This window comes from Onychomys torridus, chromosome 2 (genome assembly GCF_903995425.1).
Source record: "Onychomys torridus chromosome 2, mOncTor1.1, whole genome shotgun sequence".
In the NCBI taxonomy this organism is placed as follows: Eukaryota; Metazoa; Chordata; class Mammalia; order Rodentia; family Cricetidae; genus Onychomys; species Onychomys torridus.
In genome coordinates, this window is record NC_050444.1 from 128,517,144 (window position 1) to 128,543,771 (window position 26,628).

General features: G+C 39.0%; 1 protein-coding gene across 1 annotated transcript; it reads left to right on the forward strand.

Moving 5' to 3' along the window:
* The first annotated feature begins 15,578 nt into the window (after positions 1 to 15,578).
* On the forward strand, positions 15,579 to 24,724 carry LOC118577078 (selection and upkeep of intraepithelial T-cells protein 8-like). Its single transcript, XM_036177078.1, has 6 exons — positions 15,579 to 15,654; positions 16,887 to 17,237; positions 20,451 to 20,729; positions 22,466 to 22,567; positions 23,107 to 23,229; positions 24,576 to 24,724. The coding sequence occupies exons 1-6, from the start codon at positions 15,579 to 15,581 to the stop codon at positions 24,722 to 24,724; spliced, it is 1,080 nt and encodes a 359-aa protein (XP_036032971.1).
* The last annotated feature ends 1,904 nt before the right edge of the window (positions 24,725 to 26,628 follow it).

Genomic DNA, 26,628 nt, shown 5'->3' on the forward strand with positions numbered 1-26,628 from the left:
AGAGTGCTGGAGAGGTGCCCAGAAATCCACAATGATACATCCTCTGTAGACTGCTGGCAATAGTCGAGAGAAAGCCTGATCTGACCTAGTGTGGTGAACAGATGGCCAAACACCCTAATGGTCGTGCTGGAACTCTCATCCAATAACTGATGGAAGTGGATGCAGAGATCCTCAGCCTGGCCTAGGTGGAGCTCCAGGTATCCTGGGGCCTAGGTGGAGCTACAGGTATCCAATTGTCGAGAAAGAGGAGGGTCTATAAGAGCGTGAATTGTTGAGACCAAGATTGGAAAAGCACAGGGACAAATAGCCAAACGAATGGAAGCACATGAGTTATGAACCAGGGGCTGTGGAGCCCCCAGCTGGATCTGGCCCTCTGGATAAGTGAGAAAAATTGAATAGCTTGATCTGTTTGGGAGGCATCCAGGCTGTGGGACTGGGACCTGTCCTTAGTGCATGAGCTGGCTGTTTGGAACCTTGGGCTTATACAGGGACACTTTGCTCAGCCTGGAAGGAGGGGACTGGAGCTGCCTGTACTGAATCCACCAGGTTTAAATGAATCCCCAGGGAAGTCTTGGCCCTGGAGGAGATGGGAATGGAGGGGAGGGGCTGCCGGGAAGGTAGGGGTGGGAGGAGGGAGGACAGGGGAACCCATGGCTGATGTGTAAAATTAAAACACAAAAATAATAAATAACAAAAATGCTTATGTTTTTACTCTTAGATAAATAAGGCTATCATGTCTCATCAAATAAGCTTATTTTTGCAGCAAACATAAACCACTAAAGAAACCCACAACTCGTCAAAATACAGAGACAACTGACCTTGAGGTACCCAACACAACACATATTCCTAAGGCTTAGGGAACATTGAGGAAGAGGGGAGTACATTGTATTGTAAGATCCAGAGGATCAGTAAGTCAGCTGTGAGACGATAACCGGAAATGTAACAGGAAAACTATATAAATGAAATCTCAACAATATGGCTACCAGTTTACGTGCCAACAAGGATGGGGGAAATCCCACAACACTCTAGATGAAGTGCTACAGGTGACTGCTAGTTGCTGAGGAGTCAGTCTTATGATGAGCTTCTTCATAAGTTACCTAATCCCAAGTGGTCAGCTCTAAATACATATGCATACTAGCCACACTAAATGGCCTCAATAGGGTGTGCGTGCGTGTGTGCGTGTGCGTGTGCGTGTGCGTGTGTGTGTGTGTGTGTGTGTGTGTGTGTGTGTGACAATAATAATTAAAGAACAAAGGGTTGGGGACTTATCTCAGTGGTAGAGCATTTGCCTATCAAGTGCAAGGCCCTGGGTTCAGTCCTGCTCTCTGAAAAAAAAAAAAAAAAAAAAGAACAAGTCATGAATTTGAAAGGGAATAAGGGAGTGCAGAAGGAATTGCAACAATGAAAGTGAGGGGAAGAAATGATGAAATATAGTACCTGTGCATAACATTTTAAAAAATTTAAAAATGAAAAAAAGATCTGCTGAGTCCCTTGGGAAAGTCAGATAGGAGAGGTTGAGTTCACATGTGAATTGTCTTATGAGGCCTTGGTGTGAAAGTAAGTAATTAAGAATCATTACTACTATTTATTAGCAAAACTAGCTGTTTTCAGAATTGCAGTACAAGACACAGCCACAAAGAGGCAAACAGAACACTGGACCTTCCATTCAAGATCCTTTGAGTAGGGAGGCAGACCCCAGGTGCCTGAACTTCCTCTCATGCCATCTTACCCTCTCTGTGAGACTAGAGGCCCACATACAGAATCTGTAGGTGTCAAAGGGACCCCTTGGGGTTTTCATTTTACAGCCAAGGTTCTGAATAGCCCGAGACATTGCTGGCAGAAACCAGTGTGTGAGAAAAGTATCTGATCTTTTATCATGTTTGTCTCTCCTCAACTTTGTTCTATGTTTTCAGTTCTCTGTGCTTTGTCTCAAATCTCCACTTCTTTATCCATCCTCCTTCCCTCCTCACTTTCCCTGCCCTTCCTCTCCACATCTTCCCTCCCCCGCTCTGTTTTCCAAAATCTACAAGTTTCTACAACTGTAAAGTTTCAGGGAACTTTCTTAAGGATGCTGTTAGTATATGTTGAAAACTTTCAGAAACTCCCCAAGATTACCCTTTTTTTAAGTCTCTGAAACTCTAGATCTCTGTGAAAGTTTTTCACTTCCTTTTCTCTTTGAAACCACATCCTCTCTGTACCTCAGAGACTCACTCCCCTGTCTTCCACAGCTCACTATCATTTGGTAAATGGATACTGGTCAAAGGACTTGGTGCTTTTACAAATCCTCCACATTCACTAGCACCTGTACTTTTCAGAGATGTTAAGATCAGTCAAAATCAGAGAAAAGCTTGGAATCTAAGGTTTGATTCTGTGCTCTTTATGCTGTTTGTGTGGCCTTTGGAAAATTGCTTGTGCCCTTTCAAAGTTTTCTTTTGTAATCTAGGGAAACTAACAGTAGATATTGTGGTATTTTGATTGTAAGGATTGGAGCAATAGATTACATGTTTCAGTTATGTGGTTATGGTTCAGAAAACAGACAGCTAAATGCCAGATGCCTAGGTGAACACCTATGACTCATGAATTTTTCATGAGCTGAGAAATAAGAAAATGAAGATATAATGCTTATGTTTTGTACATCATTGCTAGAAAGATGGAATAACTTGGAAAGTTCCTTGAATTTTAGAAGTGCATTATACAAGTTTACAGCATGCCCTTCTGTGTACATTCTGTTGGAATGTAGATTTGACTTTGAAAGTACAATATCAATAATTGGACTCAAGATGGCGCCATGAAACAGGTTTTAGCATCTACCCTGTTTGCATTGAGATGAGAAAGAACATTAGGTGATATGGATATTGTCTGTGAGCCCACCATCCTGCATAGTCCTGCATCAGATGACATTGGCTAGATATCAGGAAGTCTGAGCTGCTACAGCTGGGTCTTGGGGGAGATGGATTCCCAATTTTCTAAGGAAGTGCCATACTGATTTCCAAAGTGGCTGTACAGCTTGCATTCCCACCAACAGTGGAGGAGAATTCCCCTTGCTCCACATCCTCTTCAGCATAAGCTGTCTTCTGTGTTTTTGAACTTAGCCACTCTGACAGGTGTAAGGTGGTATCTCAGAGTCGTTTTGATTTGCATTTCCCGGATAATTAGGGATGTTGAGCAATTCCTTAAATGTCTTTCAGCCATTTGAACGTCCTCTGTGGAGAATTCTCTGTTTAGTTCTATAGCCCATTTCTTTATTGGACTGTTGGGCATTTTGATGTCTAATTTCTTGAGTTCTTTATATATTCTGGATATCAGCCCTCTGTGTGGGGTTGGTGAAGACCTTTTCCCGACTAGACTGCTACACAACTCCAGGGAGGCTACCTAGAAAACAGGACCCTAGGAAAGACACAGGGTCACCCAATGACAGAGAAATGGATGAGATCTACATGAACAACCTGGATGACAGTGGGAGTAATGAAGGGCAAGGTTCGAGAGCTTAGAGGAGCAGGAGATCCCAGGGGGGATCAAGAACAGAAAGGGAGAACAAGGAATAACAGACCATGATAAATGATGACCACATGAGAACAGGAACAGGCAGAGTGCTGGAGAGGTCCCCAGAAATCCACAATGATATATTCTCTGTAGACTGCTAGCAATGGTCGAGAGAAAGCCTGATCTGACCTAGTCTGGTGATCAGATGGTCAAACACCCTAACTGTGGTGCTAGAACTCTCATCCAATAACTGATGGAAATGGATGCAGAGTTCCTCAGCCAGGCCCCAGGTGGAGCTCCAGGAATCCAATTGTTGAGAGAGAGGAAGGACTGTAGGAGTGTGAATTGTTGAGACCGGATTGGTAAAGCACAAGGACAAATAGCCAAACTAATGGAAGCACATGAATTATGAACCAAAGGCTGTGGAGACCCTGGCTGGATCTGGCCCTCCGGATAAGTGAGACAATTGAATAGCTTGAACTGTTTGGGAGGCACCCAGGCAGAGGGACCCGGATCTGTCCTTAGTGCATGAGCTGGCTGTTTGGAACCTTGGGCTTACACAGGGACACTTTGCTCAGCCTGGAGGGAGGGGACTGCATCTGTCTGTGCTGAATCCACAGGGTTGAATTGAATCCCCAGGGGAGTCTTGGCCCTGGAAGAGGTGGGGTGGAAGGAAGGGGTTGGGGAGAGGGTGGGGACAGGGCGTGGGCAGGAGTGGGGAGGACGGGGGAACCTATGGCTGATGTGTGGAATTAAAACACAAATATAATAAATAGAAAAAGAAAAAAAAGAGAGAAGGAGACATGGGTATCAAGTGGATGGATAGCATGGAACAGTAAACAGAAAATGCTCTGAGTAAGTTCAACACATTGACATTATTTGTCAGTATTGAAGAAGATTTTCTCCTCTTGTCTGAAACAGGTTAGGCACATTCCCCAGCAGAGGATGTCCTAACTTACAAGAAAACAAACAAGACATGTTTCATGAAAAATGTCATCTCAAACTACTGGTCTGGTGTGAGAGACAGAATGGGGAGTTCCCACAGGAGGTGGCTGGCTCTGCAGCCCAGGGAGGAGAGGAGGCAGGAAGGGGACCCCAGAATCACTTGGGAAATGTTTGATGAAATTGTAGTGTTTTATGCTGCCATGACAACTTGGAGGCAGCACTCCACCAACCTAAAAATTTAGCTGTATTTTTGGCCATATGTTTTTTGACAAATGTACTGAGTCATCCAAACAAATCCTTTGCTAAAGAGTTATCAGATGGGTCACAGTAGATAACCTTTTTGAGTACGCTTGGATGCAGTTGGCAAGTATTTTATTGAGGATGTTGCATCTATGTTCATAAGGGATATTGGTTTGTAGTTTTCTTTCTCCGTTTTATCTTTGTGTAGTGTGTGTATCAGGCTAATTGTGGCCCATAAAAAGAACTAGGCAAACTTCATGGCTGCATGTAGAAGACTATAAATAGATCCACATTTATCACCCTGCACAAAACTCAACTCCATATGGATCAAATACATAAACACAAGGCCAGATACCCTGAATCTTATAGAAGAATAAGCAAGAAATTGTCTTGAACTCACTGGCACAGGAGAAGACTTACTGAACAGGACACTGATTAGCACAGGCACTAAGACCAATCACTAATAAATGGGACATCATTAAACAGAAAGCTTCTGCATGAAAAAGGACATCATTATTCAGACAGAATAGCAGGCTTCAGAATGGGAAGAGATCTTTATCAATTACACATACACTAGGGGATAAATATCTGATACATATATATATATATATATATATATATATATATATATATATATATATATATATATATATATATATATATATATATATAAATAAAAGCCCTGGACATCAAGAGAACAAATGATGAAATTAAAAATGGGATATAAAATTAAAGAGTTCTCAAAAGATATAACACAAATGACTGAGAAACACTTAGATAAATGTTCAATATCCTTAGTCATCAGATCACACACATTAAAATTACTTTGAGTCTTTATTTTGCTCCAGTCAGAATGGCAAAAATCAATAAAATATAAAACAGCTCATGCTGGTAAGAATATGGGAAAACTATGAACACTTATATATTGCTGGTAAGAGTACAAACCTGTACAGCCACTATGGAAATCAGTATGGTGATTCCTCAGAAAGCTAGGAATAGATCTAACTCAAGATTCAGCTATGCCACTCTTGGGCGTACACTTTAAAGTCTCTACATCCTACTACAGAAACTCTTGCTCATTCATTTTCATTGCTTTCCTACTCATAATAGCCAGAAACTGGAAACAGCCCTGATGTCCAACAATTCATGAATGGAAAATGAAAATGTAGCACCTTTACACAATAGGACATTATTCATCTCTTAAAAATTGAAATCATGAAATTCACAGGTAAATTGACAGGAAAATCATTCTGAGTGGTAATGCAGACCCAAAGAGACAAATACTGTATGCATTCTCTTATATGTGGATGTTAGCTTTTAAGCCTTCAATGGTCTTGATACAAGCCATATAACCACAGAGGTTAGATATAAAGTAAGGGACTAGGGGGTGTGGTGATATTTTATTTGTATGTTAATGAATAAAGTTTGCCTGGAGATCAGAGGATATAGCCAGCCATGAACAAAAGTCAGGCAGTGGTAGCACATGTCCTTAATCTGATCACAGGGCAGATAGAGTCTCTGTTCGTTCAAGGACACAGCCAAGTGTCTTTAATCCCAGTACCAACCATAGAGACTTGGAGGTCTGTACAGACTGGCAGTGACGAGGAAGTGAGGTGGCTGGGCTAAGAGCCATTGTGAAGGCAGAACAGATGGCAATAAAAGCACAGGTTGGACAGGAAGAAGTCTTTCTCTTGGGAAGCTACAGCAGTGTGGTGAGCTAAGGTTAGTTGGTGGCTCTCACTATTTCTCTGATCTCTATAGCTTTCACCTCTGTATTTGGCTCTTTGTTTCTTATTTAATAAGACTTTAGAAATTTGTCTACATAGAGGAGGAGGAGAGGATCTCTCAATGAAGGGGATATAGCATTTATGGTTATGGAGGCACAGGTGGGAGCTGAAGCAGGAGGACTAAACTGGGAGGGGGAGGGGAGAACGGGGAAAACTAACACTTAAGGTCCATTTGAGGAATTATATAGAAACATGCTAATGTAGAAGTTTCTCAAAATACACATATATGAGAGAAATCTAAATGGAATCACCAAATAACAGGGAAGAGAATGTCTCAAATAGACATCTTTACCACCAAGTGAACCATCTAATGCCAGGAATGGGTCACATCTAATTCAGTCAGTCATTGACTAAAGTGGTCATGGAAACCCCAAAACAATTCAGGCTATTGCCAAGGCTTTTGGTTGCTCTCCACAAAACTGATGGCAAGGCACTGATTGTTGAAGATAATACTTACATGTCTCATTGAAGTCAAGCTGGTGCCTAACTAGAGCCTTTCTCCCACTGACTAGTGTTCATGATATACTAGAAGGTATTCTGCACACTGCCCTATAACCCAACTACAACTTTTAGGTCTACAATATTGACTTACCTGCATGATATATTGGTGTAATTGTGGCACAAACATTTATGGTACTAGAACTGGAGACCACAAACACACTAGAGAGCTAGTGTGAAAAGTGGAGGCTGGCTGTAAAGAAACCCCACAATCTCCCGTCCTCTCTAGAGAAAAAGCCGAGGCTGTTTCTTGTGTATGTGTTTCTCTTTAAGTGAAGATCCCTGCTTTCAAAGTAGGGTTTATTCACTAGGCTTACACCTTGAGAGAGTTCAATGGAAGAAGGGAAGCTAATGGAAAACATGCATGAGAAAAGACAGTAAGTTGCAGGTCTTCCTGCTTCTGCTCTGTCCTGCCTCAGGGTCTGGCATGGAACAAGCCAGATGCAGCCTTGCTAATCTGTCCTTGCTTCAATTCTTCTTCCTTACTAAAGCCAGAGACCTTTGCTAAAGTGGTGCACATCTTGCTGTATGTCACTCCAAATTTTTACACTCTGGTAAAGCCATTCAGTGGTGTCCCATGCGGGTCAAATCAGTCTAGACATCTGGAGTACTGATGACTGGTCCCCAGTGGTCTGCCTCTGCAGCCACATTTCTCCTCTCCCCTCACTCACTTCTTTCCATGCTCCGCCTACTATGAGCTTCATTCTCAGGCTCTGTGCTGTGCTTTTCCTGCTGCGATTACCTTTGTCCAGTGAGCTTTCCTAATCTTGTCCCTTTGTGTTTGATTCTCACTATTTGTGTTCTTCCCATAAGCTCCAATGAGCAAGGATGGGCCAGATCCTTCTTATTATATTATCCTCTGCACATGCTGGGCACATACTACATGTCTGATCTTAGAAGGACTGAATTTTTCTTTCCAAAGACACCACCTATTTTGGCAATGGCTATGTTCATTCATGCCAGACCCACTGTGGGTTCCAAGAAGCTGATTTTAGTGAATGGGTCATAAACAGAGAACACACCCACATAGAGAGCTATGAAGGAGAGGAGACTCCAGCTTGAAAGGCAAGATACCTGTTAAACCTGTTTGTTAAAGCTTCTTAAGCTTCCAGCTGGATGGAAGAATTTAAGTGACAGAAAATAGATGAACAGGAGAGCATATAAATTTTATTAAACATTGGTATGTTCAGAGTAGAAATTTTATATTGTAAAAAGGAAACATCAACTGCAAATTTCATGACTTTATTATTCTTTGTAGCTGAGTAGAATTCCATTGTGAGTGTGTACCACCTTTTCTTCATCCATTCATTAGTTGAAGGTTGTTTCCCTTTCCTAGCTATTGTGAGTAGAACAGCAATGAACATGGCTGAGCAAAAGTCTCTGAAGTAGAATGTTGAGTCCTCTGGGCACATGCCAAGGAGTGGTACAGCTGAGTAGATCTTCTAGCTTTTGAGAATTCTGCACATTGATTTCTAGAATGGCTGTCCCAGTTTGCAGTTCCATCAACAGTGAATGAGGGCTAGCCCTTTTTCCCTATCCTTTCCAGCATTTGTTTTCTGCATCTTAGCCATTCTGACTGAAGGAAGGTGAAATCTCAAAGGAACTTTAATTTGCATTTCCCTAGTTGCTAAGGATGATGAATACCTTTAACAACATTTTGTAGCCACTTTTAATTCTTTCAGAAATTCTTTGTTCTTTCTCTTATCCTATTTTTTGAATTGAGTCATTTTTTTCTTGATTCTTTGTGTTTATCTTCTGGATGCATAGGCTCTTTGTATATTCTGGATATATATTCTCTATTGTATGTATTAACGGCGAGGATTCTTGTCTGTTCTGTTGGCTTTCTCTTCACTCAATTGATAGTTTTTTTTTTTTTTGTGGCACAGAAGTGTTTTAATTTTGAGGTCATTTACAGTCATCAGCCACAATTCCTGAGAACTTGAAATCTTATCCAGAAAGCCCTTTCCTACACCTGGCAAAGGGGAGGATAAGTAATGCTAACATGTTTGAAAAAGCCACAGGGAAACATTGTGTTGACTTAAAACACATATTAAATGGAGTTATGTCTCATGGGGTGATAATATTCCCTCCAAGAGCCATAGACTCTTGGAACAAAATCCCCAGTGGCAGGCATGGGAAACCTCTTGACAAGTTGTCTTCCAAAACAATATAGGCTCCTGCCAGTGCTATTAGTTGCCTTGAGGAAGTTGAAGGAAAACTGTTGAAGACCCCATAGGCTTTGAACACAGGACTTGAAGAAATCCCACTGAAACTGACCTGGAAGCCTCCTCCCTGAGGACTAGCTCTTACAGTTTCTGAAGATGCTATATTAGTTGCCAAGGAAGAAAAGCAATCAGTACTCCTGCCAAGCTGTAAAATCTATGAACCACAGCAATGACCAGCTCAGCAAAATACACCCAATGGTGCAATAGTGGCACTTATATTTTGAGTGTGACAATAGTCATGTAATTGGACTTAAGACTCATTCAATAAGAAGAAATTTGTACCTGGTACTTTTTGGTTAATTTTATTTATTTATTTATTTTACACCCTGACCAAAATTTCCCCTCCCTCCTCTCCTGACATTCCCTCCCCTCTCCCTTCCACCCCTTCAATCCACTCCTCCTGTTTCTGTTCAGAAAGGGGCAGGCTTTCCATGGGTATCAACAAAGCATTTGTGTCCTGTGCTTTAAAAACTAGCTAAGTACCCTGAGGACAGTTTGGCTGTGGAATCACTTTCCTAAACCAGGATACTCTCTTGCTTCATTTTAAATATCTACCCTTAGACTCACAGATAAATGGAGCTCCTGTGCCTTGTCAGTGACCATCCCTCCCCTGAGCATATGGAGACTATTACAAAAATTCATAACTGATCAAAATGCAGAGAACAGCTGATCATGGGTGCTCAACCCACAACTGATACATCTATAGTGCAACCCTTACATCTAAAACTCATGGAACATTGAGGAAGAGGATAGCAGAGAGAACAGAGAACCAGAAAATCTGCTGTAAGAGACTGTTGTTTATACATGATAGGAAAGCTATACCTGTAAATTCATAATAATATGACTGCCTAAATAAGCCCTACATAATGAGAACATCAGTTGACATGCCAGTGGGATAGGGAGTGTCTCATAAGGCTCTACCTCTGATGTAGACCTACAAGCAATAAATGGCTACTGAGAGAGCAAGAATGAGTCTTCTTCAGAAACCAACCTCCTGATAGATGATTCCTTTGACCCCTAAGAGTCATCCTTGAACATCTGTACATATGAGCAACACTAAATGGACTTAGTAGGTTGGACATGGGAGGACAGGGAGGAAGGAGAATAAGGGGTGGAAATGACGTAAATACAGTACTCATGTATGAAATTCTCAAACAAAAACTCCAAATAATTAAATTAAAAAGAAGTAAGAACACAAAAATTTGAGCTGGGAAGCTAATGGTGAGAAAGTTACTAAGAGATATGTGTGTTTATGTAAGTGGTGGAGTTAGCAAGGGGAAGACAGTTATTATGGTGAGCATATTTGTGCTATTCCATTTCAACATCACTTATTAATCTCTAATAGGTCATTGTCTTTATGGAACAAGGCGGTTCCCTTTCTCATGAGAAACTTTGCAGTTAACTAGAAGTAGTAAAGAGGAGTCACATCATCCATGACTCAAATGCCTACAGCTGGAAGTACTCATAGGCTAGCATTTGTTGTTATTTGTTTTCTTAGTGATGGACAATCTAACTGGAATCAGATGACATACTTGTATAGGTTTAATTTGCATTTCATTGATAGCAAAATTTGTTGAATACTTTTTCATGTTTATTGATGATTTGTATTTCATCTGTGGTGAACTTTATGTGCCCATTAATAATTGGTTTCTTTACTAGTTTGCAGTACAATCTCTTGAGTTATTTATGTATTCTGTACATTAATCTTTTGTAGAAGTAGACCTAGAAAATAATGTCCCCCATAGAATATACACTATTTTAAGGATATGAAATTAGAAAGACGAGTATTTGGAAAATAGACGTGGACCACAGAAATGGTGGGGAAGACATAGAGGAGATGAATATGAACAAAGTACATTATATACATTAATGAAAATGGCACAATGAAACACATCATGTGGGTTGGGGATTTAGCTCAGTGGTAGAGTGCTTGCCTAGCAAGCACAAGGCCCTGAGTTCTATCCTCAGCTCAAAAAAAAAATTGAAGCACATCATGTTATACATTTAATATACACTATAAAAATTTAAAGTACAAATATAAAGAGATCTCATATTCAAGAAGATACTTCTTATGGTACCAGAGGAGAAAGGTAAACACCAATCTATGTACAAATCCTGTAATCTACAATGATGACCTGCATGTATGATATACTGGTTCAAAGTGACACAAACTTTTTGGGAGTAACTTACCACATATGAGCCTACTTTCCTTTAGAAGAAGGAAACCATGCCTGATACTTGCCAGATGACCAAAAGCCTCATATTAGATAGGCCAAGGGTATAGGGGAAACTAACTGCTATTATTCTGCTAAAGGAACAGCAATAAAATGACTTCTAACAACATTCTACTATCCCATAAATCAGTGCCTCATTCAGCCATCATCAGAGAACCTTTCTCTTTCAGTAGATGGTAACTAACACCAAGACCCACAGCTAGATTATATGCAGAGAGTGAAACGGTGAGTCTTAGACGGAATGTCATCATCAAACTTTCCCATCAGGCCTCAGGGAATTACTCAGAAGAGGAGGCAGAAACATTGTAAGAGCCAGAGGGCATGGAGGGCACTAAGGACACCATGTCTTCCAGACACAACAGAATTGAAGCACATATCAAAGATCCTGGGGCAGCGTCACAAGGCCCACACAGGTTCAAGTCATTTGGGCCCCAGTGTTGAAGTGGGAAGTGGACAGAAGCTCCCACCCCCAGCTAAGAATCTATCTCCAATTGAGATATGCTTGTCATGGGAAAACATAGTTTTCTATTATGGAGTATCACTGTGATATTAACCACACTTACACTTAGACACCATGCCTAAAAGTAGGTGACTAACACAAAAATGAACTAAAGTGTATTTTTGTAGATGTTTTGTCTCATATCACTTTGTTTGGGCATTTTTGTCTTATTGGTCTTTTGCTTATATTATGGTTCCTGATTTTGTATTTTTATGGTGTGTGTGTGTGTGTGTGTGTGTGTGTGTGTGTGTGTGTGTGTACGTGCGCACACACATTTTTGTGCTTTCTCTGTGTTTTATGTTAGTTTTTTTGGTTTATTTATTTATTTTTTTTTTTTTGAGCTGAGGATAGAACCCAGGACCTTGTGCTTGCTAGGCAAGCGCTCTACCACTGACCTAATCCTCAACCCTTATGTTAGTTTTTTAAAGCTGGTTTGTTTGCCTTTTGATGTTTGCCTGTTTGTTTGTTTGAGAGAAAGAGAGAGAAAGAAAGGGTGTGGAATTGGTGCAGGGAGGTGGGGAGGATTTGGGAGAAATTGGGGAGGAGAACCTTGATCAGAATATATTTTACAGAAAAAAATATTTTCAATAAAAAATATTACCTATCCTATTAAAAAGGTTTTGACACTTATTACCAGTCTTGTTCTATACCCTCCACTAAGCTGAATACTGCAAGTATTTAGGAAGAAAATGTAGTATTTAGGGAGAAATGATGTAAAAAACATTCCTTCTCTCAGATATCATCAGGAGACAAGCAGGTCATGTTGGAACAAGTCTACTGTAAACAACAGAGAGCCTGAGAGTGATGCAGTACATAATGCTTATGTGGGAGCTCATGGGGCTTTTATAGAAGTAAAACAAATAGTAATCTTCCAGTTTTCTCAGTGAATGGATACTGATTTGAGAATGGAGAGAGACAGATACCACCCTGGAGGAAACTGGTCTGACCTGGAAAGAAGACCAGCTCTGAGCTAAAGGAGGTGTAGTTGCCTAATGGTGAAGGAGCTTTGCTGAAATACCTGCAGGCACTAAGAATCTTTAAAGGACCAGGAAAGAAATTCTCTCTGGATTCTGGAGCTCAAGTAAGTGATCTGTGTATGTATGTTGGAGACAAGGGTGTTTCCTGACTCTGTAAGTCTAGCCTTTACGTCTTTAACTCTAATTCCCTAATAAGACAATTCTTTATTGTATGTGGAGCTTAGAAATCTGACAGGCAGTGAAGTCCTTCAAAAGAGAGGATTTGCTTTCAAATTTCATTATTAAGATAGCTGACATTCAGGGTTCATTGTGCCCTGAATTTCAGATATTATACCATTTCCACAGACTATTTTTTAAAAGAACCCAGGAAGAAAATAGTCGAGCCAGTGTTTTAGACATGACTCTCATGATCTGCTTACTAATTGTAAGTTATATAGTAAGACATATATGAAAAGCTTGTACATATAAATATCCACCAAAAGATCATCATTAACACTTCGCTTATTAAAAAAACACTCTTTATCAAGAGATTTATTGAAGTTTAACTGAAATGCAACAAAGTCTATAATTTAGGGTAAATAATTTGAAAGATTTTAAATATGAGTACAATCAAGAAATTGTCACTACATCCATATAACAAATAACTGTGACCTCAAAACTGTCTTGGTAAGCTTTTGAGATCATTCCTCCCTGTCTCTTTTCTTTGTCCCTAGGAAACCACTGATATACTGTTGTAATAATTATTTGCATTTTTAGAAGTTTGTGTACTTGCATTTGACCAATTTCATCAGACTCTTTTTAACTTAGCCAAATCCTCTAGAATTGATAACCATCACTTATAGAGAAATCTGTCACATTCCTTTTCATTGATGCATATATTATATGGCTAGCTTATAGCTTGTTTGTCGATTCTTCAATCAGAAAAATGTTATTTCCAGTCATTGGCTTTTATATACTACTACTAGGTATAAGTCTTCTTGTACTTTTAATTCTCTTGTCATTTGCTTTTAGGAATAAATGTCCTTAATAAATTCAAACATTAGCTTAATTGTTCTGAAGGCAGTGGGCAGTAATGGAGGGAGATCCCAGAATCATTCCAGTCATTTAAAGATTACATTTCTTATCATGTCTCCTTGTTGGATGTAACCTGTTCTTCCAAGTGTAAGCCAACCAATCACCTGCCCACACCATGGTATGTGAGTCATATGATGTAACAGCATTATTGTGTTACATAATGTGTTATTTTTCAGATAAGTAGACGATATTTCATTTACTTTAGATGTGTGCACACTAACCACACAATGGCCAGATAGACTTCCCACTTTCTTTCGTAGTAGAGGGATTTTGCTGATCTTTGTGACCATGGGGATTTCCTCCTCATGATCTTGACTCACCTGTAGAGCATATGGCAATGGCTTAAATAAAGTCCTATATTTTCTCTATTGTTTGAAATTCTTCATTGTTCATGGCTGTCAGGCTGATTTGACAGGCTGACACAGTGAATTAACTCATGTCTATGACTTTAATGTAATGTGTGCTTACCTAATAAAATGCAGGATAACCAGGTAATGTTTGAAGTAATTTTTTTGTCTAAATATATCATATCTAAATATTTGATTGTATTTATATAAAATTTCATCATTTCTTTAAAATTAAAATTTAAATATATACCATGGTTTTGCATAAAGGGCAAATTTAGAGTGAAATTTGAAGTTTTCATTTATCAAGAGCCAAAATTTTCCCTATTTATTTATTTATTTACTTGTTTACTTTTTTATTAGTCTTTTGTGACTTTCTAGTTTTGTATGAGTTTTAATCATATTCATCCCCCAAATCATCGCATGTCCTATCCCTGTTTATTCAACTTTCTGCCCATTTAGAAAACCCTTCAAGATCAATTTTATGCTTTCCAGATAGTCTTTCCCTGGAGTGTGGTCAGTTTTCATATACGCATACTCTTTGAAAAATCTAGCCCTTTCTTTCCCAGAAGCAACTAATTGCTGATTACTCCATGCCTAGGGGTGGGATTATATACCCAACTTCTTTCTACATTTGGCATGGATGGAGTTTGCACAGGTTTTATGCATGCTGTCCTAGGTACATATGCAGAAGGGTATCCATAGTGCATCCAAAGGTATTTCCTTGTGCTCATCCACCACCTCTGGCTCTTATACTGTTTCTGGCTCCTTTTAAACAAGAGAGGGAGAGCAGTGAGGAATATATATTCCCTTTAGGGCTAATCGTTTTTCAGTCTTTTATTTTCTGCACAATGACCAGTTGTGGTTAGCTGTGCTAATCACCATCTATAGGAGCTTCTGAGATGATGAATGGGAAATGTATTGTTCAATGAGTACAAGGAGAAGTCATTAGGAGTCACTTCAATATTATGTCAATTTATCAGCATAATTGATTAGGTTTTCCCTAAGGTCTATGGCCTGTCTAGCTGTACCTGAGTCACAGAACGTGATGAAGCACAAGAGTTTGAACCAATGGGATAAAGGTATTGTGAAAACTTCTGATCAGAACCAGGTGTGAGAACACAGGCATTCTATCAAACACTGACAAGCTGTACTCTATAAAAGGAAAAGTATTACACTTTTCCCTTTTTATACTTACTAAGAATGTCTATCTAGCCAATCTATGCTTCATGTCTTATGCTCTATGACCACTTTCTAGCTTCATTTCCAGATATGATGAAGCTTAAGTTCTCTTACTTTTCTGGATACTGTGGATCCTTTCTCTTTCTGCAAGTGATGATGTCTTCAGGTAAGAAGTTTATTATTTATTTTCACTTACCGTTTCCTTTTAAAACCCTTTCAAAGTTCCTTTGACCATTTCATACATGTGTACTGTGAACTTGAGTTCTGTAACCCCATTCCCTGTTTGCAACCCTTCCTTCTCCTGATGACGCCTTTATTCTTTCCAACAAGTTCCAATTCTACTTCCATCCTCTTTTTGTGTGTGGCCCTTTCAGTGTTATTATAATTGCTTGCATGAGGTTGGGTGGAAAATTATTTATTAGGACACAGGCAACATATCACTGCTACAACACTGAAAAAAGGATAGCTCCTCCCTAAAAACTGCTCCCCCACCAAGAGTGTAATATTGATGGATTTGGTAATGTGCAGCGCTTGTCTCAATAACCACTGCCATACTGGCATGAGTGCAGCATCTGCCATATCCAGAAGGATTTGACTCTTTATTCTCTATGCCCCCTTTGCTTCAGTGTTCCCAGAGCCTTGAATTGGATAACATAGATGTCCCATTCAGTCCCAAGCACTCCACCATCACTTATTCTCAGCATCCTGTCTAGTTATGGATTTCTACATTAGCAGCCACCCACTGCAACACAGAGCTTCTTTGATGAAGGTAGAGCTCAACACTAATCTCAGATGGAGGAAAGGACATGAAGATGACTCATTTACTCTTTTCTAATTAGTTTTGGCTGTGGGAGAAATCTAAGATAAACTTCCAGTGACTCACCCTGCATCTAAGGAGCAGAAAGTCGTCACTCTGTTGTTAGAACAAGTAAAACACCGAAAACAACAAAACATCCCTGGAAATCAGAAAGTCACTGTAGCTCCAGAAAAGGGAGGTGACTAGAAGACCAGGAGCCAAAATAAATATTCCATTTTAAGTTGTTTCTCTTTGGGAATCCATCACATTTCCCAGTAAATGACTAATTCTAAGGCCCTGGGAAGTTCCAAAAAAGTTGCACTAGACAGATTATTCCTCCATATGACTCTTTTCACAAGGAGAGACACAAATTGTTATTGCTTCTTGTTCCACTGTCTTCCCAAATATTTTTTTAAGTGCAATGAAAGTATTGGGTTTTCAAAAAATAAAACATTGATGGACTACAGGGAGTAATGTCAGAGCTGAACATTTGGATCAACTAGGTATGATGGGCACTCTTTAGTATCTTTTCTTAAACAGAGTAAGAGACAGGGCTGGTTTTGGCTTCAGACTTACTTTTGGTATTCTTTGTTTTTCCACAGGGAAACTGATGGTAACTACTACTACAAAACATGTGTTAGCTAGAGTAGGAGGCCAGGCTGAGCTCAGCTGCCAGGTGACCCCACTACACAATGTGGAGTATATGGAGGTGCGCTGGTTCAGGAGTGTCCATTCTCAACCTGTTTACCTGTATAGAGGTGGCCATGGAATGAATGGAGAAGCTGCACCTGAATATGTGAATCGTACAGAGTTTATGAAAGATGCCATTGGGAAGGGCAGAGTGGCCCTCAGAATTCACAATATCAGCATTTCTGATGATGGGCTTTACCAATGTTCATTTAGTGATGATAGTGGCTTCATTGACGTGGCCAGAATGAACCTCAGTGTAACTGGTAAGTTGCTTGTGGAACATAGTATACCAGTGTCCTTGTGCCCAATAAACTTAAATACATGAATCTTTGCAGTTTTTATGTTTTTTATAGTTTAAGTATTAAAGTTTTATTATTTACTTAAAATAAATATTATATATTTATTTTTAAAATAACACCAAAACACTGAGGCACTCATGTAGCCTAATCCTTATCATCTTTTAGCTCCAATGATATAGTAGTTCTTTTAAAATTTTTCTTTTATTTGTTGATATTATCATATAATTACATAACTTTCCTCTTCTCTGTTTCCTCCAAACCCTCCCACAAACTTCTCATAGTTCTCTTTCAAATTTATGGTCCCCTTTTACAATTAGAATTATTATAGACACACAAACATATGCACATGTATATACACATATGTTCCTAAATATATGGATATAACCTGTTCAATCTGCATGTGACTTACATGTACGTTTGTTTTCAGAGCTGACCAATTGGTATTGGGTAAGCAATTGGTGTGCTCTTCACAGCTCTCAATATTCCTTAGCTGTCTTTGTATATGGTGTGGCACTTCTGGGCTTCCATCACCCTCCCCACCAGGCCACTTTGGCATGTCTATTGTTGTCCTGGTTCTGCTCATATTTAGGCAATCATATCAGTGAGACTTAATGAGGGTAACTTCTTATATTACTACGAAACACATTCTCATCAAACTTCCTGATCCTCTGACTTTTACAATCTTTCTGTCCCCTCTTTAGCAATGTTTCCTGAGCCTTAGGGAAGAGTTGTTTTGTGGATCTATCTGTTAGGACTGGGCTCCACAACTCTTCATTTTGATTGGTATGGTTTTCTGCAATGATCTCTGTCTGTTGTAAAGATAAATTTCTTTGATGAGGGGCAAAGACTGCACTTATCTATGGGTAAAAAGGACAAATATTTAGAATGTAGTTAGGCATTTGTTGGTTTAGGAAAGTGGCAGTTGTCAGTTCTCCTCAAAATTCCATAGTTCCAATATCACTGGCCCTGGGTCGTTGTCTAGGATTCCAAGACCAGGAATCAATTACCTCTTGTTGAATGGGTCTTACATCCACTTAGGGAGTTGTTAGTTACCACCAAGTTGTATGTGCCACTACTGTACCCTTCTTTGGGTTATTTTGTCATGCTGATTGTTCATGTGGTTCATAGGCATTGTAGCTGAATAGGACAGTTGTTTGCTTCCCTCCTTGGGAAGCTTGTGGTACCATGAAAGCTAGTGTCAGGGAGAAGACTTTCCAGTTAGATCCAACTCAGTGTCCTCTATCTGAAGTTCATGATGTCTATAGCAATAGCGACTTACCTTCCACTTCTGGGGCCAACAAGGACAATTAGATACTTCTTTCTCCATCTCTATTTTTTTTTTTTTTTTTTTTTAACAATTAGAGCAAGTATCTTTGGATTAGGATGTAAAGTTCTTTGGGCATGTGCTAAGGACTGATATACCTGGGACATAAGGTAGATTTCCTCTTACTTTTTGGGTATTCTTCACACTGATTTCCAAAGTGGTTGCACCAGTTTCAGTTTCGGTCTTACCAGCAGTGAATGAATCTTCGCTTTCCCCCATACCCCCTTCTGAATTTGTTGCTAGTTGTTTTGTTAATCTTTGCCATTTACCTGAAGCAAGATGAAGTCTCAAAGGTGTTTTGATTTGCTTTTCCTAAATTTCTAAGGATATTAAGCTCTTTTTTGGTGATCTTACTTGCCATGTATTTTTCTTCTTTTGAGAACTTTTGTTCGGGTCCCAAGCTCATTGTTTTGGATGGGTTGTTTCATTTTTTTTCTTTCTTTTGTGAATTTTTAAATTTAATTTGGATATTAATGCCCTGTCATATGTATAGCTGACAAAGATTGTCTTCCCTCCTTTCTCTTCACCTGGTTGATTTCTTCCTTTAGCTGTGCAGAAGCTTTTATTGTTTCATAAATTCCCACTTATCAGTTGTTAACCTTAATCCTTGGTTAAATGGAGTACTATTAAGTTTACTATGTTTCTAAACATACATTATGTAGCATACTGCCTATATTTTCTTCTAGAAGTTTAATGTTCCATGTTTATATATTTGATTGATTTGGAGTTAGTTTTTAATGCAAGGTGATAGATACTGGTCTAATTTCTTCCTTCCTTCCTTCCTTCCTCCCTTCCTCCCTCCCTCCCTCCCTCCCTCCCTCCCTCCCTTTCTTCCATTCTGTTTTTGTTTTGTTTTATTTTGCTTTTTTGAGAAAGAATTTCTCTGTGTAGTCCTGGCTTCCTGGAACTCACTCTGTAGACCAGGCTAATCTCAAAGTCAGTAATCCACCTGTGTCTGCCTCCTAAGTGCTGGAATTAAAGGTGTGCACCACCACTGCCTGGCAGATACTGGTCTAATTTCATACTTCTGCACGCGAACTCCCAGTTCTCTCAAATCTATTTGCTGAAGATATTTTTTTCTTATTAAGAATTTTTAAATTTATTTTTACATACCAATGACAGATCCCCCTCTCATTCCTCCTTACACCCCCTGCCTCCCCTCCCAACACACCCATCCCCTCATCCAAAAGGATAACATCTCCCATTGGGATGCAGAAAATTCTGGTACATTCAGCTGAGGCAGGTCCAAGCCCCTCCTCCCCTGTGTATGAAGGCTGTGCAAGGTGTCCTACCACAGGTAATAGGCTCCAAAAAGCCAGCTCATATACCAGGGATAGATCCTGATCCCTCTGCCAGGGGCCCCTTAAACAGACCAAACTATACAACTATCTCTCTTATGCAGAGATTAGATCTCCTAAGTAAACTGGGGCGAGGCAGGTAATAGAGGGTAGGGGATGGGGGAGGAGAACATAGGGGAACAGCATGGTTGAGCTGGACCAGGGATGGAGTGGGAGAACAATGAAAGAGATATCTTGATAGAGGGAGACATCACGGGGATAGGGAGAAACCAGGTGCTAGGGAAGTTCCCAGGAATCCACAAGGATGATGCTTTCTCTAGAAAATATTAAAATATTGAAGTGATGAATAAAAATCATGCCACCCCCTCATACATATACTATGCAATGGATAGCATTCAATTACTCACTGGTTAGTCTGACTTGTAAATCAAATGTGGTGTTGATACACAAATTTTCTGAGCTTATAGAATAAGCTGTCATGACTCTTGTGTTTGAACTGGTCAAATCAACCTCAACACAATATCCTGATTATTTTTTTTTTCTTGTTTCCTCCAGCAGTTGGACTGGAGACACAGATCCATGTTCAGGCTCCTGATGCTAATGGAGTCATGGTGGAGTGTAACTCAGGAGGGTGGTTCCCACAGCCCCAAATGGAGTGGAGAGACAGCAGGGGGAAAGCACTTCCACCATCATCAAAATCGTATTCACAGGATGAAGCCAGATTTTTCCACATGACGATGACTCTGCTTACAAACCGGTCACAGGGCAATATCATATGCTGTATTTTCAACCCTGTAACAGGTGAAGAGAAGCAAACAAGTATCATCCTAGCAAGTGAGTATTGTTGTTGGGTTTGGCAGTTGATCTGGAAACATAATACATAATTAGGGAGGTGATTAATATTTAAAAGGCTTATTATGTTATCAAATTCCCTTTGGGTTTCAGTAAGACAAACATTGTCAGGTACTATGATGACAGTATTAGAAGGCAAATGAACAATGACAATCTGTAATAAACACACAGCTTTATTGGCATTTAATTTTATTTCATTAGACATAATATTTTCTTCAAGTTTAATAAGATACATATTTTGGTATCAACAATATAAGAATGTTGTTGATTTTTAATTAATGTTTTTTTTACCAAGGTTATAAATATGTATCTAGGAAATGAATATGTATAACCAATATCATGTTTTAAAATTTTATTTATTTGTTTGTGTTTTGTGTGTGTATGTGTGTGTGTGTGTGTGTGTGTGTGTGTGTGCCTGTGTGCATGTAAACACACACAATGATGCACGTGTAAAGGTCAGAGGATCACTTCCTTGAGTTAATTCTCTTCTGCCACAATGAGTTCCAAGGAATAAACTTGAGTCCTCATGCTTGCATGGTAAGCAGTTTTACCTACTGAGCCCCAAACTTAATGACTTTTGTTGTTATTTGTCTGTTTATTTTTGATTTTGAGACCAAGTCTCACTGTGTAGCCATGGCTGGTCTGGAACTTGCTAAGTTGAGCAGGCTGGTCTCCAATGTGTTTAGATCCTAATGGCTTATGCTTCTGGAATGCCAGGATTAAAGGTGTGTGCCACAATGCCTGGTGCCAAAATTTATGCTTATTTTATGAATCCTAAATGAGTTTAAGCAAGAATCTTTTATTAGTCTCATGTAATTTTCAGAAGTGTTCTGTCATTTGAATATAGTACTGGATGATAGTTGACAGAAGCCATTAAAACAAGTAGTGAGTAACAAGTACATCTAGAGCCCAGACTACTTGCTCTTTCCTTGCTGGGTCTTAGGAGGTGTAATGGGTGAATGCCAAAGACAAATCAGGACAAGCTTGTGTCTTGAGTATAGCAAAATTGCCTTTAGCTGACAAGGCTGTTTTAAGGATAATTGTAGGAGAAGGATGTGAGCATTGAGAATATGTAACTTACATCTCACTTAATGAAATCATTTTCTATCCTGAGATCAAAGGTCCCCCATCTATCTCACCTCATTTACTCTTAGAAGATTAGAAAACAAATAGAAAAATAAATCTTTCTATGACTGTGTGACTCTGTAGAAAAGACTTGTGTGGTTGAAGAAAAAGCAACACACATGAACAATCACTGAAGGCAGCTGTGATGACACGTGATGTAATCTCAGCACCTGGAAGCCTGGAGTAAGGATCATGGAGAATTTGGGTACAGTCTAGGTTATATAGTGCTGCTGAGAGGGAGAGGAAGGGAGGGAGGGAGAGGGAGACAGAGAGACAGACAGAGAGAGACAGGCAGATTCAGAGACAGAGACAGACACAGAAATAAAGAGAGAGACATTCTACAAATTCTGCTGGGATTTCCTGATGTGTAGTAAAACAGAGTGTTTTAGAATAGAATGATTACAAGGTCACAGAAGTGAGTGTGAATGGAGAACGTTTTCTCTATGTAGGGAAATTGTATAATGATAACATTTCAGACGTCAGATTCCAGGACCCTAAGGAGAAAAAGGGTGTTTAGGATCAACAATTTTCCAAATCAAATATGCTGTTGTGATGTTCATAATGTTTTTAAGACATTCTGTTATTTCTTTTAGATGGTCTCTTTAATCAGGATGGCATTTGGATGAGCTTTTTAGTTTTCATTGCATTTATAATGCTCCTTTTATTTGTGATATACATCAGCTGCCTTTGCATAAGTCCAGGTAATGATATGATGAGGTAGTATATAATTAAGGTATTTTTGTGAAATTTGATTCCAAGTCATGTGAGTTTTTAGGTAAAGCTGGATGACATTGATCTTTCAATGTTATGCTTACCACAAGCAGACTCATGATTGTTTTTCATCTAAAAATATTGAACTTCACATTGATAAATTTGAGATTCCCAAGACACGGCTGTTCTTAGGGATGGTGTTTATTTACATGACTTTTAATTCCCATAGTAATTTCTATCCCTCCAAAGAAGCATAGAATGAAGTAATAAAATAAATGAAAAACTAATTCCTGAAAATTAAAGGAATAATTTCCTTTTTAAGAAGTAGTTCAGCTCAAAATGTAATAGAATCAACTTGTGATGATTCAGGCCAGCTAGTATAGCAATTCTATCTCATTCTGTATTTCCACCAATTACAAACCAAACTTTCAGATGGATCCCTACTAGGTCAATTAGTTGCTCATAGGATAGTGTCCTACAGTCATGTGTTCCTCTTTGTTCATTCTACCCTTCTCTGTTCTAGAGCATGGATTTGGATGTCTGCATAGATGTCTCCCTTTGTTGAACTCATGGCCTGTTCACACACTGAGTTTCTTAGCCTGTGCTTTAGTACTCTTTGCTGTGTATCTACCATTCCGGATCAGAGGTAAATGGAGTTAGCAATGGTGGGATATCCTTTAGTCTCTCTCATTTTCCTAAGAATTATTTCCTGGAGCTTTAGCCATGTGAGAATTTCATCATTACCAGGAGAACCTGTGGTTTTGGTGACAGCTCAGAGAACCATTTTCCAGTATTAAAATTGTGAATGTTAAGGGTTAGGGCTGCTCTAAGTGAGTCCACAGCGTTTTCACCTGTGCTGGAAATCAGACCATCCTGTTCTTTCTGCCACAAAGAGAAAAAGAAACATGAAAAGAAAATATGCTCAAATCCAGTGACTCACTTTTAAGTATTTCCTGTGGTCATTTAACTGTCAGGATGAATTCATGAGACCATTCCTTTACATGTGGACATCTAGTTTCCCAGCGCCATTCATTAAAGAGACTATTCTGTTTCCATTGTATATATTTGGTGCCCTTGTCAACTTCAATTGAGTACAAGTACATGAGTGTGTTTCTAAGCTCTCTTTTCTGTTCCATTGATGAATATATATGTTTCTATGTCAGCACTATACTGTTTTCGTTACTGTGTCTTTATAATAGACTTTGGAGTTGGAGTTTTAGCCTGGTGGTACAAAAGCAGCCTATCAAGCATAAGACTCCAGGTTCACTCCTTAGTACTGAAAAAATTATGTAATTCGATGCAATGTCTCCAACTTTGATTTTCATGTACAGGATCCCTTGGCTTACTTAAGAATCTCTTGTGGTATCATACGTACTTCAGAATTATTTTTATTTATTTATTAAATTTAACATTTTTTCTTCAGCATTCCACATATGATTACTATAATTACATCATTTCTATTCTTTCCTTTCTCACCTCCAAATCCTCTTGTGGCACCCCACCTCTCAAATATATGATCTATTTTTCTTTAATATTTACTTTTTTATATATACATAAATATATATACATACAGAAATATTACCTGTTGAGTCCATTTGGTGCTGTTCATATGTATATGTGTTTACAGCTAACTATTTGGGATTTGATAACTTATCAGGGGGCTTATCCCTGAAGAAGACTGATTTTCTCCTGCTCAGCAGCCATCAATTGTTTGTAGTTCTTTATCTAGGGGTAGGGACTTATGAGATTTCTGAAAACTGTACTGGTATGTTAACTGTTGTTTTCATTGTGCATATCTTGCTTAAGAGACCATAGTGATGTGACTTCATGGGTGCTCAGCCTCCTAAATGCTAATATCAAAAGTGTGCATCGTAGTACTCACCCCTAATTGGAGACGTTCTATAACATGTAAAGGAATATTAAATGTTATTTTAAAAAATTGATCCTGTAGTACACAATCTCACTAGTTTACTAATTTTTCACTTTCTTTAGTCTCTCTTTCAGATCCTCAGTTTCCCTTATACAAATCCTGGATAACCGAATTGATATATGTGATAATTTTCCTGCTGATGTTTTTTCTCTTACCAATCATTGTCTTAATATTGATACAACTTGCACGTTTCCACCACATCCCCAAATAGAGAAGAACAAGAATACCTTGGACAGCCAAACTTTTCATGAGGCCTCAACCCTACACAAAGAACTATAGGGAACAAAGAAAAGCTGGGAGCAAGAGAAGTAATTTCCAGAGGGAAGAGCTACCAATTGATTGTTGAATACCCTAACATCAGCCCTGAAAACATACATATAAGTAACTTTATATGAAGTGAACAGGTTATATTTAGGATTATAGTTACTTTAACTGAAATTTTAACTAGCCCAAGTGAAGTATCTCAGCCCAGAAAGCAGAGTTGATCAATCTGACCCAGGCCTTTAATGAAAAAAAGGAAAGTTCATCATCATATACAACCTCAACTGGTTGTAGGGTATAAAATCTTGATCTGGATTTCACTTGTTTGTTTGTTTTTTTCATTTGGCTAGTGGTAGCCATGAGAGCTCTTAGATAGATGGGGCATCTAGTAGCTACAGGGTCCAATCATTTGGACAGGTATGTCACAGGGTATTCCCCAAGTTTGGGTTGAAGCCCCTTTGGTCTTTTGCCTCTATGTGTTTACTATCATGCATATCCATAGTATGATTTATAGAGAATGTTCTCTAGAAGGAATCTTACTACCAGGGGAAAGAACACTAGAAACAAAGAGAAAATATCAGCCTTCCTACAGGCTATTTGAATTCCCCTATAAATTACTATCCTCCACTGCTAAGGACATCAAATAGATGACTCCTCTGAGGCAAGGGGTAACTGGGTCACTGACATGACTGCCTGACAAATGGCCCCAAGATAAATGGAGCCAATTGATATCCTGCTGACATACCCTACTACCATCAATCCACATGAGTCTATTAAATGAGTAACAGAATTTATTAAGATATAAATAGAGGAAATACACTCATGATTACAGAACGGAGTAGACAGCAGAAGTCATCTTCTGATCTAACTGCGATTGAATCCACCTCACAGCCAGGAGCAGGAAGAAGGGTCATGTGACCATTCTCCAACCCTTTATCAGAGATCATGTACAACAGCAGGAAGCCCAAGGTCATAGGCAGAGCAAATACCACTACTTTTCCTCTTTTTGTCTAAATAAGAAAGTTCTAATCTTAATGCAAACTAAATACAGTAAGAATGATTATCAAGTGTTGTCCAGCAAAAACAAAGGGTAAAAACAAAAAATGTAACTACAACCAACAAGAATAACATCAAACAAGAGACATGCTAAATATTCAGAATGTAAGCAAATGGCAAATTACCGGGATTACTCACTAGCTGTTCTGTCTTGAAGATTCTGACTCTAGTACTAATATGTTCTAGTCAAGATATGAGAAGATTGTAACTGCAACTATGTAGTCTTCAACTCCATCAAAAAACCTGAGAAGAAACATAACAATACCTAAGAAAATAGGAGATGGATGCAACCAACTTTTGAGAATCTTGTGAGAAAAGACAGAGACAGCTGGCAGCTTGGACAGTCACCTAAAGTTTCTCAGCATCATTGGTGAATTCAAATCTGCTACAGGCCTCTGTACCTGACAGACCATTTTCAGAAGCAGGTATTTTGGAAAATTATCTTACCATCTTGGCAGAGTAAAGAAGTTGATTTTCCTTATGTCCCACTCATCCAGAAAGGGACCGTATTCATAATGTCAGCAGTTGAGGCAAAGGCAATTCTTTGCCAGTAGGCTATTTTGTGCCAAGAAGAAGACAAACTTCTAAATGGAAATGTCTCAGAAGCCCAACATTCTCTCAGAATCAGATTGGTGCTGCCAGGAGCAATAGTGTCTCACATCAGAAGGAATCTTAGTTATCAAAACATTTAAATGCCATATTCTCTAGGTCTATGAAGTATTTGAATATTACCTATCCATCTGACATATGTTTCTGCAAGTCTGGATAACCTAACTAACATAACTATAGAAATGACAA